Genomic DNA, 20,937 nt, shown 5'->3' on the forward strand with positions numbered 1-20,937 from the left:
AAATTTATATTCATGAATACTGAAATATTTCTGGATGAAATGCTATGATGTCTGAAATGTGCCTCAAAATAGTAGAGGGTGGATGGGTAGAGGTGATAAATGAAGTAAGATTGGCCAAGCATTGATCCATTGATAATAGCTTGAAGCCCCCAGCAATGGACATATGGGAATGCCTTACACTATTCTGTTTTTGTGTATGTTTGAAGTTTTCTTTAATAAAAAATTAAAGAAACCAGTTTATCTTTATAGATTCAGCCCATTGTTTGGATTGGCATCTTTTTATAGTCTCACTTTGTGAAGCTTCTTGTCCACTCTCCATGAGGTCCATAGGGATATGTATTTATCCTCATTTTATTGATAAACCTCTTTGATCTTAAGGAATTTGTTCAGGGGTAAATGTCTGCTTAGAGGCTGACGTAGGACTGGGTCTCCATGTTCTTTTGACTTCTGGACCAGTATGTCTACCACCTGAGTGAGTTTGTAAGTTTCCATGAAGAGTATGTTAAAATTCAGAGTAGTTCTCTAGGGTCTTTGATTTTGGAAACATAGTCTTCATTTGATTGCAACTCTGACATAATGAGATTGCCTTTGCACATATTACTTTTGCAAGGAATGTTTGTTCCATCTCCTAATTCACCATTTTAACTCCTACACATCCTTCAAAGCTCAACTCAGTCCCCCCACACATACTCTCTGTGCCATCCCAATAATCATTCCTTTATTTGCATTAGTTCTGTATCTTGTTCAAACTTTTTCCATTTCATCAATCACAATGAATTGTAAATGTGTGTATGTGCATGTGTGTGTGCAATTTTCTCTAATAAACTAGAATCATGGACTTTATTTTTTAAACTTCAGGGCCTTTTACATAATGACAACATGTAATATGTAGCTATTCAACAACTCACACATGCCTGAAACTATAGGTCTAAGGCAAAGACAAATGAAAAAAAAAAATAGGAACCAAAATAACTGCCCTGGCTTGGCCTATTTATGCATCTGAGGAGTGAGTACTTATGATGTGGTATGAAAATCTGGGGTTGTGAACATTTTCCTTTTTGGAAACTAAGTCACTCAGAGGTCTTCATTCAAATATCAGGATGAATGCCAATAAATGTAGAAAGTGTTCTAAGACCAAGTCACTTATAGTATTTTTCCTCTAATAAAAACCCTCCTTAGGATAAGATGGAGGTGGAGAAGGTGGGAAGCAGGAGGTGTTTGTTTCTGCAGTTGTGCAACTCATAGTCTGTGAAAATCACTTGTCACAGTAAAGTAGGCCCACAGGAAGGAAGATGAAGTACCACACAGATAATCACGTCAGTTATAATGCTAGATAATATCTAGAAAGGCTGATACAGAGTGATCTTTTGAAGGAACATTTGTTTATTAAGAACGGGGCAAAATATATATATATCTGAAAGGAATGCTTCACAAAACTTTGTAAGAAGGTGTGGTTAACTTAAGACCATCTTCTTTGTCCTGAAGAGGAATGGGCTTTCACACATATAGTTTTCAAAGTGCTTCTCATAAGTATGAAGAGGAATGCAGCCCACCTTAATTAAAAAGTAAAATTTAAAATGAGTTATAGACCCTCTCCCCATTTATTTTGCAACACACATCAAGCTTATTTCACTGTGAAAGTGTCATTTCCAAGCCTGTGGGGATCTTATCTCCCAGTTAGGCTGGACCTCAGTGGTAAACAGGAGGCATAAGGAGGGCAGTGTAAAGACAGCTTTAACATTTTCAGTGATGCCCTGACCGGTTTGGCTCAGTGGGTAGAGCGTCGGCCTGTGGACTCAAGGGTCCCAGGTTCGACTCCGGTCAAGGGCATGTACCTTGGTTGTGGGCACATCCCCAGTAGGAGGTGTGCAGGAGGCAGCTGATCGATGTTTCTCTCTCATCGATGTTTCTAACTCTCTATCCCTCTCCCTTCCTCTCTGTAAAAAATCAATAAAATATATTTTAAAGAAAAAAAACATTTTCAGTGAAAAGAGCCAACTTGTATGTGGTACTGATTTGCTTTTAATAACAAGCTTCCTCAACCAAAACCGATGAATTGGCATAAGAACAAGGGTACAAAAGGAACATCAAGGGGCCTTCCAACATGCTAACCAAATGATTCTCTGTTTTGGGTGGCCATCATTTTATCCCTTGGAACCAGGAGATAAAAAGATGCAAAGATTTTAATATATGCTGCCTGAATATATAAAGAAACTGGTGCAGCCAGTGGTGTTGTCTTAATACTTTATAATCACATTCCATACTTTAAGCAAATGCAAATTCTGCATGCTGCCCTTGAAAGGCAATTTCACTGCATACTAAATTGAAAGCAATCACTGGTACAAGCTCAACTAAAACATCTGTCAGGTAAACACCAAAGCATTTTCCACACAGTACTGCATTTTAAAATAGCTAACTTTATTGTCAGTGAAAAGATAGGCACAGAGTGGATTCACACCTGTTTAATTTTACTGGAACTAGCTCCGTTGATTACAGAATGGGGTCTTAATCATTATGAGGCCAAATACATTTCAAACCAAAGGTGATTCTTCTCTAGCCATCTGCCAACCTCAGCTATTCATTTTAAAAACACATGCCTTTAATCACAAGGGAGGCCACAGAAGGAGGTTTGAAGGCTTCATATAACCCATCGTTGCTACCAGAAACAAACAAACAAACTCCTGACACTGGTCCGACTGATGATGGATGGCACTTGGAAGTTATATTCCAAGGATCATGCCAGGCTGAAATTGGTGGCAATTAGCCTATAGCTAATGCCTTCCTTTGAAAACATGTTCAGTAAGAATGAACACATTTTAAGTAACAAATTCCATATGTGAATGAGCAATTGAGATAACAGGAGATTGTATGGCTAACAGACATGAGAATATAATTTATAAGAGTTAGTGCATATGTATACACTTTAAGTTGCTACATTATTAGTTTTTAGGCTCTTCATAAAAAGTAGTTTGCACAGTAAGTTTGTTCATTTTCCAACGGTTGTGCACAACCAACTGTGTAACAAGAAAAAGAGAATGTGATGGGTCTCTTAGTATGTTTCCTATGCAGGTGATGGCAAATATTTCAGGTTCCTACTATCCTCTCAACCTGAAGCTCAAAAGCAGCACTGAAAACAGATCCTTCATTAAAACAACAATTAAGATACATGATTTTATAAGAAAGCTCAAGCTACTTTTATTTAATAAAAATGTTAATAAGAATTTCATATCAAGTAAAGTTTGTTATAACGAAATTTTTCTGTACAAGGGACATTGAAGTACAACTGACTTAGAAGGTCCCCAGAGACCACCATGCAGTACAAGTTAAGACAACAAGGTCACCCTCCTGTTCTGAGATGCCAGTAAAATGCATAGATAGGTGGGAATCCAGAAACATTCCCCAAGTGTTACATTGACACAATTATGAAAAGGTGGCTACCTTGAGATTTCTCCCATAAACCTGAATTTTAAAATGTCATCTATTAGGGATCTTCTGAAAAGGCTGAATCAATCTTCTTCGTAAACATAATACACTGACATGGACTTCTTCCATCTCTCAAAAGTACAATGTATTTGAGAAAATTACCTGGGATTAAAAACTGAGCCAAGAGGGAACCTCTCTGGTGTGAGGAGGGTAGAGATGTTGTGGAAAGGTCAAAATAATACTTAGCTAAGAACTTCCTCCTTTCCCAAAATACATGAGCCTATAGAGATGGCTGCCACACAGTGTGGAATGTATGACATTTGTCACCTTACAGAATGTAAATAAAACCATGACTCCCAGAGCTAGCAAAAATGCTGGCAATATGTTATAAACATGAAAGGAGTAAATGAAAGGTTTATTTTTTCTATTTATTTATGCATTTATTTAGACAGAAAGTAGCATTCCTCAAGTTTGCTACTTGTTGCTTTTACTATTTGAGTTTTTTTCTTTGACTAAAGGGTAATATTAATGAGCATTAACACAACTGCACTTTTAATTTCTACTTGGGATTCACTAAATAACTGAGGATTAATGTGTATGATAATCACTTCATTATTAAAAATGTCAAGACTGCCTGAAAAACCACATCACTATCCCTCTTATCTACTCCTTCCCCCACACAAAATAATTCCTTTGGAAGATCATTGGGAATGACACAAGAATACTGTTAAGTAGGTCATTCCTATACTTACAGAGGAACTCTGTAAGATGATCCAAGACAGCCAACCTCATAGCAAGAGAAGAAGTGAAGTTGATATTTTAGGGCAGATGTCCCATGTGACTCCATACTGAAATCAGAATCAGGAAAGGAAAAACCTTGCAAAAGGCACTGCAGGAAAGGCAAGATAGGAACTCGGAACCCTGTACAAACTACTGAAGCCAGGGCCAGTTTACAAAATACATATGCCCTGGACTATGAAGATACCTTTTCTTAAAACGGGGATTTTTGTATATAAGGGTTTCCCAAAATAAGCATGGTATTTGGCAGAGTGGGAAGTTGTGTTGTATGATCTTGAAAAAGTCACTTAAAGTCTCTAGGTCTCAGAATCCTCATCACTAAAATGACGGGGTTGGGCTATTCTATTGTTAAAATTCCTCCCAGCCACTATGCCTCACAATGTAATATATCAGGCCTACTCTTCTATTAATCTGCTTTCTAACTAGCATATCCCCAAACCTCTACCCCCAACCCTTATATAATACCCCCAATCCCCTCACCTCCCCCCAAACCCTTGAAAACTGATATTAATGACATTGATTGTAGATTTATCATCTTAATAAAGGGTAGATAAATGACACAGAGCAGGGACCTATGGCAATGAGCAGCCCTTCTGTGTTCCTGGAGGCAGCCCTTAGGCAAAGCTTGGAGTCATGGCCTCCTTGGTCCCTGCCCACATGTACATTTCCTACTGCTCTCCAAAAGTATTCCAAGATGGAGTGACTGGCCATGAAAAGAGGTAGCTGAGGACTCTGCTGCAGCCCACCTCTCCCCTTACTACAGCACAGTACTTTGGGTTTCTGATGCTTTTCCCTTGGAGGTGATAGTCAAATACGTCTAAGAATTTGGGAAACAAAATGAGTTATTTCAAAGTAGTCACCAGAAATTCAAAGCATTCAACCTGTCATCAAAAGTGCTTCCTCATTTTGCAAATAATTGACAATTTGAGACTGGTGACACAGCCAGTGAATTTGTGCTGAAGAAGAAATATACACTAAGCAGAATGGTCTCAGGAAAGGCAAGCAAGCTGTTCATGGCTAGACACAGACCACAAAGGTCTACATTCAGCAAGCACCTCATGCAACTCTCCATGAAGGCCTCCGGTGGTTTAACTCTCTGAGAGAGAGGAAGTTTCAGCTAATTTAACTCTCCTAGTGGCTGAAAGCAATATATTAATTACCCAAATGCATAAATTATTCCAGAGTATATATATGAATGTATGAACCTCCAAGAGGGTACCAAAAGAATCGACTTCCAAAGCACCACTGAAATGAAGATAAAAACAATCCCCTGGCACAGGGTAGCTGGGAAATTGGAAGGGAAAATTAGCTTCAGCACCCTTCCACACCCCAATACTCCCTACCTTTCCTCCAGTTTACATGGCTCCAAAAACTATTCCTTTTCATAAGCCCGAGGTAAGAGCTCTCTCTCTGAATGCTGCCTAGATGGTAACTCTGCAAAACATCACATGTGCAAATTCTCTCCAGCTTCCCATTTCTGAACTACCTTTTACACACTGTCTTCCAAACATACTGTGCTCTTCAATAAAAAATGATCTGGAATATGGAAATGCCAAAAAATTTTAAGCACATTGCAAAACATTGGTGAATATCCAGCTATTAACAGTCCCAGTATTTGTATAAATCCAAATGATAACCTTTAGAGCATACTCTGATTGATTTGTCTTTAGAGGTACTCTCTAACTGCACCAAAATAGACTGGAGTTCTTATGGCATTGCATAGGTACTATAATGTCTCAATTAAAAAGTCCCTTTAAAAAGCATTCCCCCAATCCCTTGTGCTCACCCTCAAAATAACAACAACAAAAGGGAAAAATCATTAAGAGCATTCTTGCTGAGAAACTGCAGCTCTTGATTAGGACATTTAGATGAGATATTCCACCATTTCTGCATCAGGCTCTTGTCCCAGGATCTGAGCAGCAGCTTTTCTTTCCAGAGTACTGGAGTGGAAAACGGGACCATCTAAATAGAAATAAGGGATTAGAAAACACTTAGAGATAACATAAAAACACAAATTTCTAGAAATGGACATCTTTTAAAGCCCCCATGAAGTCAATTGTCAGGTGAGACTTGCTTGTCACCTGCCTTGTTCCCCTGAACATTTATTTACTTCTACTGGGAGAAAGGCCTGGACTCATTTCTGTTCCCATCTTAGTGTCAGATAAGTTATTTACAGACTCTTTGCCCTCATGTCCTCTGATTAATCCTTTTTAGAATATGAAAAACCTCCCTCCAAATGACCAACTGTGCCCAAACAGCAGGTACAAAAAACAAATCTGTAATTGAGGGCAGAATCAAAAGCTACCTGGTAGAGCATTATTACCTGTCTTGTCTGGATTACAGGCCAAATTAGGTATAGACAAGCGCCGTGGTCCAGAAGCAGTGGCTGGAGTTGTAGGAGCCTCAGCCTGAGCCAAAGATGGAGTTGGAGTTGGAGCTGGAGTAGCAGCTGCAACTGGAGATGGAGTCGGTGTCTGAGTCAGAGCTGGAGCAGAAGCCTGAGCTGCTGCTGGAGCCGGAACAGGAGTTGGAGCCCGAGCTGGAACCGGAGCTGGAGCAGCTGGAGCAACCTGAACAGCAGCAGCAGCAGAAGCAGGAGCAACAATAGAAGCAGAAACAGCAGAGGCAGCAGCTGGAATCTGAACAGCAGCAGCTGGAGAAACAGCAGCAGCAAGAGCAGCAGTAGCAGTTGCTGGAGATGTAGTAGCAGCAGCAGCAACAGCCACTGGAGCAGCAGCTACCATGGTGGTGGTGTTGGTGGCAGCATTGGCAGTGATGGCGGCAGCAACTGTAGCAGGAATAGAGATTGGAGTAACAGCTGCAGTTTTGTTTGCTTCAGTTCCCCGTTCTGTTTGGGTGCTGCAGTCTCGGCTGCCCGTCTTAGAGTGAGCTGAGAGCAGGGGAGTGGAGGGCGGCACAGGTGAGGGTGTAGAAGAGACAGACTCTGCACGGTAGTCTCCACCCAGGAGAATGCCTACAAAGGAAAAAGGGAAAGAGGTTAGAAAACTATACTTTCTTCAAATGCAGACATCTCATTACCTCTTTTTCTTTGTAGGAGGTTCAGGAGAAATGTGAATGGGTCTAATTCTTTACTTTGTCCTCATTCAAACCCAGAAACCAGTTTGTCACGCACATCTCATCACATCTAAAAGTTTCTTTCAGACTTGGTAGACCCCTTCTGGTTCTCATTCTCCAAGCCCCAGCACATCGTATTAAACCTTAAGTGTCCTGGGTATGTGTTTTGATTTATTTGTCCAATGGTGATTGATTTCCACCGAGCTGTCAGAATGCTTCTACTTGTTTCCACCTATAAACAACACCATCCATACTAGACAGCAGGAAAGGATCGGTGGAAGAAGTCTGTGGTCACATATGAATGTGATAATAATTGTGTGATCTAAGGTTCTAATCATGACCATAGTCCCCAAAGTGCCTACTCTAACTAAAGGGCACTGCATGTGTCACAGAACTAAGGAAGTTATTAGAAGCAACAAAAACAGCTAAAATTAAAATATATACGGCTTGTTTCCTCAGGCTCTAACAAAGTGCCTTGTGGTATCACAGATACTTCTGGGGTTTTGATTAGAAGGGAAGGAATGGACAGGGAAGAAATGAAAAAGTACATTCTATTCTCAACTGAGAACATTCTGGTAACAAAAACCTGTCACCCAGCTCCATTTAGCTTAACTAGAACTCTGAGTCCTTGAACTTTATGGGAGAAAAGAACACAGAAAAAGCTGGAATTTTAAATTTTTTAATGGCCCAAAGGCTACATGGGCTTTGTACAAAAGGTCCCACATGGTAAAGGCCAAATATGAGAATTTTTTTAGAGGAAACAAGTTGTTTTCCTTCCCACCCAAATAGAACTTAGGATTCTTATCTTCTAAGGCCATGGCTTCAACCAATGTTTTCTCCGTGAGACCTCACAGTGTGGAGGAGCTCCTGATATGCAGCTAGCCTCTCAGGAGGATCCAACCTGCGATATCTTCCTGTCTAGAATCTGGACCATCACTCTTTTCCCTTGCTGTGTGGGCACATATCTAAATCAGGGCTCTCCTTAAACATGTTGCTTTAATCTTCCTTATTTATTGTCATTACCTAGGCTCCCTTTCCAGCTCTTATCATCCCGCTTCTCTTCCATGATGGGGGTGCCAGTCAGGGTGGAAGAGTGGGAGAGCAAACCCGATCCAGCATTGGAAATGGACATCAGAGACTTTGCTGGCCGCATGGATGACAGCTGCTCTGTCTTACTAGGCTCCTTCCGGGAACGCTGCTGGAGTACTTTGATCATGGCATCCTTCTCAATAATCTGGGCATGGAGGGTCTTAATCCTAGGAGCCAAAGACAAAGAACATATAAAGATCTTGTTGCCATCTTCATGTTCTACTCTCATTGCCTACATGGACTTGAACTTCCATGACCTTTTTGACTAAGTGGTGGTCTAGTTATTTCTGAGTTGTAAGACAAGGGACAGTGCTACATTTTAAAAATGCCTTTCTATACCCCCAAATGGATAAAACAGAGCATGTAGGAGTTGTTGCTTAAATTTTAGGAAGCTAAAGTACAATATTGGTTGGGAGGTGGAGGGAAAGGCCGTATATGAGAGTAAACCTATATAGTGGGTGCTATAGTGAAGAATCTGAGTCAACAGAAATGAAGTCAGTGAGAAGATGGGAACTTCTATACTAGTAAATGGGCCATAACCTTCAAGTAATAAGTAAATGATTATAAGTTTATAAGAGACATCAGGTATAGCATGACTAGATACTCTTTTACTGAGCACTGTGCAGTATAACAGGGTTGTGGTACAGTGCTAGAAAGAATACCCCAGAGAGCAAATACCAATGGTTCAGTTCTGGCAGAAAGCAGATGAAAAGCAATTACCAAGGCCAAAGGGGAAAGCAACATTACTTGTAATTCCATAGTGAGTGGGAATGATCAAGGTAAAGGTCATTGCATCTCATATCCTAAGTAACAGGCTGGCAGGAGTGTAGGGGTGAGGGAGGCTACATTATCAGGTTTCTCAACTGTGAACGAAGATGCTCACCCTTCCCTACTGATCTATCTGGTCTCCATACCAACCCGGGGTCCAGATCAACATTTTACCTGCCCTCCATATCAAGGCAACGCTTGTTGGCCATCAAGATTTCTTCCTCCTCCTTCTGGATGCGAGCTTCGAGAGCTGTGTCATAGCTGGTGTTAGGAGAGTGGCTGATGACTGTTGTGTCCCTGGGAAGGAAATGGCAGTATGATCATGAGAGGACAGCAAAATCAATAAATCCTATCCCCTTCCTAAGTAGAAGATATTGCTGGGAAAGCCCTAAACTGAAATCAAACTTATTAGGCCAGATTAGTTTCTGGGTGGCTAACTGATAAGAGCTTTCAAGATAAGAAATTCCAACTTTCAGAGCTAGAAGAGGTGATTGGCCTAGAAGTAGCTGCAAAAGTCAGTGAGGGATTCTATGAGAGGTGTGCATGGGTTTGCCTTCAAAACTAAGCAGACATCCTTCCAAAACATTCTGATTTTCACATTTTGGCCAGGCAATAGGAGGATAGTTATATTTCCACTTTATATTATTTATATTACATATAAAATATTTTATATTTCCATTTTATTTTCATGACAGTCATAAAATGAAAAAAAAGCTAGATTTTTAATGTGACAGATGAACAGCATTAACTACACCTGAGTGCTAGAAACAAACTATAGACATGTCAACAGGTAGGGCATGTGAGCTGAGTGAGAAGTAGGGTCTTTGTGTCAGTGCCACGTGAGTCCTATCTAACCTGCATCTGAAAGGTTCTGGTTCCAAACCATTGAGTCTCCCCCAAATAAGTGACTGTTCTCTTGCCAAAATCCCAACTGCATGAGGGACCATCATGTTCCATCTGAAAGTGTCTCAGGCCATTGACTCAAAAACTAATTAATAAGAAACATGAGAGAGAGAGAAAGAGAGAGGGGGGGGGAGGAGAAAGAAAAAGAAGAGGGTCTAGCCCATGGGCAAGGCTGATGTCTAATTAGCACAAGTCAAAAACAAGGGAATCCTTTATTCTGTTGATAAGTGAGGTCATTGCATCTTTCTTTGGTTCATTTACAACTAGTAGTAGAGAAGAAGGGAAACAGAACGAAGAAAACTGGATCTTATTTGAGTAATGTGGAGGGAAAGAAAAGAGATTAGGAAGAATATTAATGTAATTATATTGCTCTTAAAGAAAATCAGACAATAGGCTGGGAAAACAATGAACTGGCACTGCTTCATTATATTTGCTATGAGAACATGGATCTGTGGGAGAACTCCAGACATATTTCCTGCTGGCAGCTAGCTCTGGCTGTGTTCTCTTAGCTTAGAGATTGTGACCAGTGCAGATGGGAGCAAAGGGGCAATGGAATGAAGAGGCAGAAAGTTAGTATTAAAGTTGGGAAATTTTGGTGTGCTTTTGCAAAAATACTGTCCCCCAAAATACTTGCACTTTATATACAGGGCTGAAACAATTTATTTGAATAGGGAAATAATTGAAGAGCAAGGAAGTAATGGATTACAATGGCTCTCATCATTTGCTAAATTCAAAATATTTTAGCATCTCAGAATTCTACACTTGCTCTAGTGCAGTTCACTTGCTTGAAGTCCTACTGGAAATGGCTCCTGTGCTGCAAAGTACCCAAGAAGAAATGGCACTGTATAGTGTTGAGAGCACGGGCTCTGAATATAGACCACACCAGGGTCAAGCCCCAGCCTCCCCAAGTTCACTGCCACTAACAAACTCTCTGAGCTCAAGAAGTCAGTTAACTGCTATAGGTCTCAGTCTCTTAATATGCAAAATGGAAATAATAATTGTACCTATATCTCATGGGATCTTTAGTGGTTAAAATTGAAGTATGCATGTAAAATACATAGTGCCAGACACAGTAAAAATACTCAGCAAAGTTATCTATTATTAGGAGAGAAAAGTATAAGTAGAAGGAGAATAACATAAAAGACATTATGACTAGAAAGAATTACAGCTCTTGGTATAATCCTGGAGGCATTTCCTGCAGTACAGAGTTCCAGTGTGATGGCTGAGGCTTCAGAGCCAGACCTCTCTAAAAAGTGCATGGTATCTATGGACACTGGGAACTTGAGCATATTAGTTTGTCACTAGGGGAGCCAGTGCTGGCTTACTGCCACATCCACTGCATAAAAGACCATTTGGGGGACTCAGTGCCCTGCCAGCTAATTGATATGGACACTGTGAGCTCCTCAGGAATGGAGCCTGAAAATGTGGGGCACTTAGTGAATTCCTACAGAGCTGCCCGGACGGCCTTCAATATCAATCTTCTTTCTAGAAGATGGGTTACTAAGCCAATGGTTTAGGCAAAAGCAAGCAAGCACAGTGTTTGAAGGAGCACCTTGACCTGCTAACTTTCAATACTATGAAATGATTTTTAAGCACATTCATAGGGAGATGCTGAGCTTGAAAACACAACTTGCAAATCCCAAAACCTAAATCCATGAATTTGCCATGCCCCATCTCCAATTCTTAAGTAAAACAGTTTCTGGCAACTGTCTCTCTAGCCATCTTCTCTCTCCTTCCTTTCTTCAACAAAGTTATCCCCATCACATTACTTACATTGCCTTCTAGAATACCATCCATGACCTCCAAATTAAAAAATCAAGTGGCCTTTTAAACTTCAAGTCTATCTTTTCATATAGGTAGCATCCTTTTGTTTATTAATTATGTAAACTCAGACATCAGTACAGCACTGTGTTCGAAGTTACTATGAGACTGGAGAGTGGCTAGATATCAGTAAGACTAGTTCCTGACTGCAGGAAACTTGAAAGGGGAAACAAAAAAGTTAATAATTAATGATTACAGAAATGAGTTTGGACTTTATTCCAATAGGCACTGATAATAATTAGAGCTTTTTGAGAGGATTGGACGATAGCGTTATCTCTTACTGAAATGTGATGGAGGGATTAGAGGAGCAATAATACTGGACACAGGCAGACCAGTCAGAAAGGTTATATTGAAATAATCCCAGCAAGATAGAATTAAAACAGGAACCAGTGAAATGGTAAGGGAAATGGAAACAGACCAGACTATAGAAGGCAGAATTGCTAGAACTTGGAGAGTGCTTAAATTTGTGTGTTAAGGTGAGGGAAGAATGAATGAGAACTTTGTTGTTTCTAATTCACATTACTAGAAGAGATGACATACCACTCATTTTCTGAGACAGGAAAACGGAGGAGATATTTTTCCCCCCCCAAAAAACACAACATAATGGGTTTTTATTTTAATTACATTGGAGTTAAAGTGTTTTACAAATAGCCATATAACAATATCCAAAAAGTTGTTGAAATTTCTAACTTTAATTTTAGAGATGTCAGAGTTACTACTTGAAGCTATAATACAGAACAAAATAACTAAGACAATGTAGAATGGGAAGAAAGCTAAGGATGGAAACTGAGAAAGGCCTACGATGAAGGAAAAGGTAGATACATGTAATGTGTGTGACCAGCTTCTATCTCCTGCTTCTCTTTCTTCCTTCTTTCCCAGATTTACTTTGCCCCAAATAAGAATGAAACTTGCACATTCTGAGAGGTTGATCGGGTGTTTTATCTTTTTATCCTTTTGCTGCTCTTCAGAAATAATTCACCAACTGCACTGCCAACTGGGTTCTTCTGGGATTGAATTCCTACGTGGTAATAATTTTCCTCATCTATATTAAGCATCTAGAGAGGAATCAATCTCTAGGGACACAATAATATGAAATTATAATATAGTGTAATTATTTATAATACTTTTTAATCCTCACCTGATAATGTGTTTTTATTGATTTTTAGAGAAAGGGGAAGGGAGAGGGAGAGAGAAACATTGATCAATTGCCTTGTATACACCCTAACTGGGGATAAAACCCACAACCCAGGTGTTTGCCCTGACCGGAAACTGAACCAGCGACCCTTCAGGGCACGGGAAGATGCTCAACCAACTGAGCCACACCAGCCAGGGTTATTTATAATATTTCTAAGTGAGTAAATAATAAGCCTCAAATACTGGTAGTAACTCTTGAACAGGTAATAATCCCTATTTCATCATCTTTGAAATCATGATACCTGGGAGGTAGCAGAGTATAGTGGCTAGGTGTCAAAAATGTAGATTTAAATCCTGATTCTTCTGCCTCATAGTAGCTGTGTGTGATTTTGGGTTAACTATTTATACTGTGCCTCAGTTTCCTTATCTGTATAATGGATAATAGTACTTATCTGAAAGAATTATTGTGAGGATGAGCAATAATTTTAAAGTGCTTAGAAGAGTATCTTATACAGTAAATACTCAATGTGATTTCTTGCACTGACATCTTTCACTTTGACAAGAGTTGTTTCAGAGAATCAAAATGCTGGAAGGAGTATAAATAGAGGCAAAGTATAAATAGTTTGCCCAAGATCACACACAGCTACTAATAGGTAGAAGAATTAGGATTTAATCTACATTTTTGACACCTTAATCTCTATTTTGCTGCCTCCCAGATATCATAATTTCAAAGATGATGAAATAGGTATTACTACTTATTAAATATGTCTTCTAACCTGAGGAGAGATGGTTGTCTGGTCTTATGTTAAAAATATGTATTTTATTTTTCACAAAGGGTAAACATTGGAAATAACCCAAATATCCTTATCACGTGAATGGTAAATCCATATCATGGAACACTACTCAGCAATAAAAAGGAATAAACCATTGATACAAGCATCAACTTGGATGAGTCTCAAAATAATTATGCTGAGAGAAAGAAGTCAAACAAAGCATACATACTCTATGACTCCTTTTATATGACATTCTAGAAAAGAAAAAATTATGACAAAAAGCAGATTACTTGGGGGGGGGGGCAGGCATGGAAGGAAGGGATCAAGTTGAAGGGGCACAAAGACACTTTAGAATGTGTCCACTATCATGATTTTGGTCGTGACTACATAATTGTATAAAATTACTAACATTCATCAAAACATACACTTAAAATAGGTGATTTTGAATATGTAAAATAAACCTTAATTGAAAAAAACTACAACTACCATTAATACCATCCAAACAACATGTCCTAAATGTGCAACCTGCTATTTATCTATAAGCTATTGTGATGGGAATATATTAAGAGATAATAGCAGAATACAAAGAAACCAAGCAGGCCATTAAAATGGGGCACTAGATTTCAGCATTTTAATTATAGAGTTAGACATCACCTTATTTCTTTCATTCTTCTTTTCTCCTTCCTTCCTTTATTCATTTTTACTTTCATCCTTACTCAAATATATGTTGGGCAGTTTCCATCTGCACCCAATAACTTGGGCACTTAAAAATTGTTTTGGAAGAAAATATAATAGTATACAAAGCTTTTACTATGAAAAGAGTCAAGGAGCAGACCTTGGTCAATACCTTTATTTAGGGCTTGCAGGAGGGAGAATGAAACCATTGGACAGAAAAGGAATAGCAGGAGATGTTGGAAGGAAGGCAGAAGAGCCCACAGGTTCTGAAATAAAGGTCCTACCAGGAGGGAACTGACTGCTTTTTATCACATTAAATGATAAGCATACACAATTTACAAGCAAACAGTGAAAACTTTCTACACCTGGTGATTTAAAGGAATTCTATTTAAATTAAATCTACCTCGTGGAGCCAACAGATTCTGGAAAGAGATCCATTTGAAAGGGGTTTCCCCCAATACTCAAAACTTCCCAGGAAGGAAGGAAAGGGGGTCGCTTCTTCCAGGCCCATGACATCTTCCTCACTTTCCTGCATCTTGACCTGGAGTCTTATTCTGAAGTCAGTTTCAGCAATGAACTTCCCAGTACCAAGAACCCTGATTTTCTAACATTTACTCACACTGCATACCTTCATGAGCTATATCTTTCTAAGTTTATGCACAAAGACAACAAAATTACCTTGCATCTCCTTTTTAGTGTTAGGGTTTCCTGAATAAATTCTGAACAAGTGCTGGGCACAGGTGTTTTCTTGGGAGCGAGGAGATAAAATTAGAATTAATTCTGCTTCTAATCTACCTACAAACTTCTCGGCCATCTGAGTAGCACAACTGGAGTGTCTGTGCACTCTATCACTACACTGACATGTACTGAGCACACTTCTCAGAAAACAAAAACAAGTAAGCTTAAGCCCATGAGGAATTCAAAGTCAAGACACAGGTGATTCTAATCTCTTTAAGGTTTATAGAGGACACCAGGAGGCAGGCAGAGAAACATAAGATGTCTTCCTGGAGAATTGGAAATAAGTTTAGAAACCATCAGTCCAGATCTTAAGCACCGACCTCCCTCTGATTCAGCAGGAGAAAGACTCAAAACTAAATGTATCAACTGCCCCCTCCACACAAACACACCAGCTCAAAGTGTGGCAAGCGCTTCCAGACTCTTCCAGCTCACCATGTTTAGAAGAATCTTAAAAATAACACTGCGGTTCTTAATAACTTTCTGGATAGAGACTGTGAGGGGTGCAATATGCTATATAGCCCACCTTGAATACCCAGCTCCAGATCAAGGCTCTTCCTGTATCTCCACAACACATGTCATCTCATTGTTTGAATTTAGTTTTTCTGTGTGTGTGTTTTTGAAATACGTTTTTATTGATGTTTAGAGAGATAGGAAGGGAGAAGGATAGAGAGATAGAAACATGGATGAGAGAGAAACATCATTGATCGGCTGCTTTCTGCATGCCCCCTACTGGGGATTGAGCCCAAAACCTGGGCATGTGCTCTGACCGGGAATCGAACCAGTGACCTCTTGGTTCATGGGTCAATCCTCAACCATTGAACCACACCAGCCGAGCATGAATTTAGTTTTGTCATTGTTTCATTCTTTCCCAAATGATGAGTATGACTAGCAGAGAGCCAAACAAACTGGATAAGAACAGTTTCCTCCAAAGATCAAAAATTACTGTTTATAATGTGAAAAGGGGAACAAATAAGCTGAAATATTTTTAAAATCCTCCAGCCACTTTCCCTTATCAAATAGAATGTGACTGCTTACATGTGATAGACTCATGGACACAGAGAATGTATCCTTCAAATATAGAATTTCTCAAAGGGCAGGATAGATTCATGTTAAGCATAGCCTTTGGCATACCTTGGACAAGCCAAAGGTATCAAATGGCAGCAGCCACTTCTGAGTGACATTTAGTTTCGGAGTACATTTTGCTGGAGAGTCTTTCACTCCAGTTCGGGGGCTAAACAAAGAAACCTACACATCTGGCTGAAAGACACTGTGGCTCTGGCGATGTAGATGTGCAAATGGTTCAGTTGGTTCCATCTGTGATTATTCTGGCTTCTGAGGAAAGCTGAACTATGATTCCAATAAGTTTATAAGTAACTTTCATTTTCAAATCCCTGACCCTCTGCCCCCACAGTCATTCAGTCCCTGCATAACCAGATGAAAGAAAACACACTTAAGTAGGAAGTAGGAGGGGTGGAGAACATTAGAGAAGAAAAAAGAACACACTGAAAAATCTATTAATTAGTCACCTTTTTGTTCTTCTCCTACCCCCAGCCCCATGCCCTTCAAGGAGTGACTGTACCAGCCAAGTAGTTACCTCTGAGCAGCTACAGTTGCAGCAGCATCCAGAGCAAAATGTCTCATCACGTTCTCCTCTAAGTACTTTTGTTCCCACTTAGTCATATCAGCTTCCAGGGCCAGGATCCTTTCCTCCTTTTCACGAAGGAGCTCCATCAGTGCAGCAGCATTGTATTCTGAAACGTTGGTGGGCTGAGAGTTGCCCTGGCGCTGTTGGGGGAGATGCCGACACCCCTCAGATTAGTAGGAAAAGAAGTGTGGTGGCCAAGTCCCATTTTGAAGAGTCTCTATATTTGGAAAGAATTACTGCCCAATCCACTTCAGTTTGGATTCTGATTCTGAAGCAAAAGGGAATTCAGATTTTCTCCTAAGACCACAGGATTGTGCATTTTGGGCTTGAATCCGAGACTCCCTTGATCAAGAAAGGAGTGTGCCATATCAAATTGTCATGCTGCCCAGAAAGTAGATAAATGTTTTACAAAGCACCATGCCTGCCTGCCTGCATGGTACATGATTAAAATTGGAATTACAAATCTAGGCTTTGGTTTTTACCTTGCCCCTAACTTGTTGTTTGGCTTTCAATGAGTCATACAACTTTTTCTAGGTCTTTATTTACTTTCATGTAAAAATGAGGGGTATGGTCAGATGATTCTAAGACCATTTCCAATTTGAAAATGATTAGGAATATACTTTTATAGCATCTTCACTTCTTGTTGGGTCTACTGTTTCTGGGGTTCATGTGAAAAATAAAAGGTGCAAGATAATAGGCATTAAGGATTTTGCTGTGATAGGAAGCTAACTAAGCAAGCTTCACCTTTACAATTAAGAGGTACTCTGGAGTAAGATCGGGTGAGGCAAAAATCCTAAAGATGAGCATGAGTGTGTTTTTGTCTTCATGTCAAACACCAAGGGAAAAATAAGCAATCAGGAATACTCCTTTTCTTTAAGTTCCCCAAACCTGTTGAATTCTGAGGGATTCCAGTTCTCTCTCCAGTCGTGTCCGGAGACGGTGTTCCAGCTGCTCACGCTTTTCACATGCTGCCTGGAGCTGTACAAGGGCCTGCTGCATCTTCTCCACCTTATCTACATACACCTGCTTCTTTTTAAGCTGAAAAATCAGGTTGAGACAGGATGAAGGAAAGATAACAAGATCAGTTATGCACTCCCCCACAGCCCATGACTGTTTAGCTCTCTTCCTGTCCAAATTTAAAAATGAGTGCATTGTGAGAAGGTTCTTAATGATGAATAGCAGGCTGCCTGGCATTTATCATACAGAGAATGCAATAAGTGACAGGAATTAGGAGCCCCTTTTTAATCTCCTTCCCCTTCCCTATCACTAGGTCTTCCCCAAATCTATTTCTACGAGTAAAATCAAACAGATGCTACGATGGAAGTAATAGTAGATGGAAAGCTCTTAAAATGTTTGGATGTCCTCACCTCTGCTCTTCTTCACACTAATCTGGAATATACTGGGGGAAGGTATATCTTACTTTGGTCAATACAATATAGAAATGCTAAAAAATAGGGGGGCTCTCCAGGGGAAAAAAGCTTAATTTGGCATGGAAAGGAAGCCCACCTCTCCCCTTTATGCAGCTGTCTCCCTTTATGCAGGTCAATTGCTGAAGGTACAAGGAGTTTGTAATTGTCTTTTTGAAGACTGCAGTCCTGGTAATTACCTTTTATTAAAGGAACAGAGAGTATGTGCAATTTCTGCCTCATTCATGAGCCTGAATTGATAATATTGGACTGTAATCTCTCAGCTTTTGCGGGGAGACCGTTAAAGAACCCTAAAGACTCAAACTAATGAATCAAATATAAAACTAAATAAGTCAAACGCCTCTTCTTCCCTGAAAGCCTATGAGCCATATCCCAAAGCAAAGGTAGGAGTAGGCTGAGACTAACAAATTTAAATTCTTGTACCCTTGTAACTTACAAGCTAAGTCCTGGCTCCATGGGAATCAAGGAATGAGGAAATACTCTCTTTAAAGAAGGTATACATACAACTAAGAAAATAGGGAAAGTACATCCTTCCAAATTTGTTAGTAAGTGAGCAGATTACGTTTTTCATACTACTTGTAAAATGCCCTTCTTGCTAATAAAATCAACCCATAGACTCTCTATAAAGCAGAAAATTTTCCAAATTGTCATCATCATTTTCATGGAGGCTAAGGTTAGGGATACTTTTATTATGATGATTTAAATCCGAAAACATTAATAACTTGGTCAAAAGGAAATTCAAGAATTCAGCTAAACTCTAACTTTTCAACAAATACCCAAGCCCTTGAGCTACATAGGCAGATAGTTTCAATGTAAGAGGTTACCCATTCTACCGGCATTGCCCATACCCACTTAGCAGGGGCTAAGCAAGCATAACCTGACTACCCCATTGTAGAAACTAGGTAACTCCTTAATGGTAATGAGTCAAAATCACTGCTATCTGAAATGTCCAGTCAGATGCCAAAGGCTTGTGCTAGTGGGGAAACGCTCCTGTCTTTTAACAGCCTTTTCCACAAATTGGAATTGAACTTTCTCCAGGTAGGAAAAAAAACCATGTTATACTAGTATTTTCCTACCAGACCTGTAGTATGTTTTGCCTCGGTGAATAAAAACATAAGACTTATTTTTTTTCTATACGTTCTTGATATTTCCTTTCATTCCAATGCCTAGTTCAATCTAACCTTATAAACCAGATGTCACAAGCTATAAATATAGATGTGTGTATCCATTAGACCTTTACCTAAGAAATAAAAGAAACAAATAAAAGTCATCATTCTCTGCCTCAATAAGCTTAAACCTTCCTTTCTTTGGATACATAACTATTTATAACAACACTGACTAGACTAGAGCAATGAAGACCTTTAGGCCATAGGTGTCTCTGCCTTCTTATTTGCTAAGCTCTGAATAATTGGGAAGCAGAAAATATCCTTTATCCTTCACTTTTTGGGTTCTATAATCCTCATGAGCTATTTAAAGTTGAATGTATTTATTTGTGAACTGCTCTGAAAACCTTAGGGGAGCAATGCAATGTTAATGCAGAGAATGTTAACTACAATTACTGAGGCTTACAGCAGTTATACTTAAAGGCAATTAAAGTTAGATAGCATGCAGTTCTTGTATTAATGGTAAAGTACAGCAATGTAAACTCAGACAACTAAAAAATAAGCAGTCCATGGACAGGTGAATTTCTCCATGCTCTGTCTTTCTTGAGAAAGGAAACCTCAATATTTTACCAAAGGGATTCCCAGCAATTTCTATTGCTGAGCCACCTTTCTGAAATGGAAAAACAATAAAGAAGCAGAGAGTTTTCTCAGTTGGCTGAAGATAGACATGCAGATCAGATAACTTCCACAAAGCAGGCTAAGAAAAATTCCATTATGCTTTCTTTGTCACTGGGATGATTTCCCACAAGGTACAAGGACCTCTGTTGCTGGAATAATTCTACCTCTTTTTTAAAAAGAAAGAGTGCAGCTCACCCATAAGCATATGATCACCTAGTAAATGTTTAATCTCTAAATAAGTAAGGATAGAAAAAGACAACTTTTGGATGCTACCAATGCAAGACCCTATAAATAAAAACAACAAGGTCAGCTATCTTCTAAGTTACATACTCTGTTTTCTAGATATCTTCAATAAGTAGAAAGAAACAAAAGCCTATGTGGTTTATTAAATCTTCCACTATCCCAGATGTTATATGCTTCACTTTTACCTTCATCATGATAAACCCCCTCTTCTGCCTCTCTTCTACGAACTCATCTCCTGTGCTAGGCTTCTGAAATGTTACATCAGTATCTAGGACATCCTGGGCCCTCAACTATACCTTCCAATGCCATCAGAGGTGTCAGTGGTTCCTTCTTAGGTGAAGAGAGAGGCCATATAGTAAAATGGTAAAGGTCATGAGCTCTGGCCTCAGACTGCCCAAGTCCAAATCTTGGCTATCTCACTCACTAGGCATGCAACCTTAGGCAAGCTATTTAATCTCCCCAAGCTTCCATTTTACTCATTCATCAATAATACAGAGATGATAATACCATACACCTTTATAAAGGTCAAAGGAGATAACATATGAAGTGTTTAGTGGAGTGTCTGGCACAAAAAGTACTCAGAGTTATTTTTCTTTTTTTAGAAAAGTTATTGCCAAGTCATGCATGCTCTAGTCCTTTCAACT

The 20,937-nt window shown here is 39.5% G+C and overlaps 1 protein-coding gene across 3 annotated transcripts in view; it reads right to left on the reverse strand.

Annotated features, from left to right (window-relative positions):
* Positions 1-366: 366 nt before the first annotated feature.
* The window catches only part of AMOT (angiomotin), a 64,409-nt gene continuing 43,838 nt past the window's right edge, over positions 367-20,937 (reverse strand). For 2 of the 3 annotated variants that reach the window (XM_079765141.1, XM_079765142.1), the window contains 6 exons: positions 17,731-17,880; positions 16,792-16,982; positions 9,328-9,450; positions 8,320-8,552; positions 6,545-7,195; positions 367-6,183 (listed from right to left, as the gene is read on the reverse strand). In XM_079765141.1, coding sequence (XP_079621267.1) covers positions 6,086-6,183; positions 6,545-7,195; positions 8,320-8,552; positions 9,328-9,450; positions 16,792-16,982; positions 17,731-17,880 — 1,446 coding nt within the window. In that variant the 3' untranslated portion in view covers positions 367-6,085. The remainder of the gene's footprint in view (positions 6,184-6,544; positions 7,196-8,319; positions 8,553-9,327; positions 9,451-16,791; positions 16,983-17,730; positions 17,881-20,937) is intronic. The other variant, XM_079765140.1, reaches the window with a different exon arrangement.

This window comes from Cnephaeus nilssonii (assembly GCF_951640355.1).
Source record: "Cnephaeus nilssonii genome assembly, chromosome: X".
NCBI lineage: Eukaryota > Metazoa > Chordata > Mammalia > Chiroptera > Vespertilionidae > Cnephaeus > Cnephaeus nilssonii.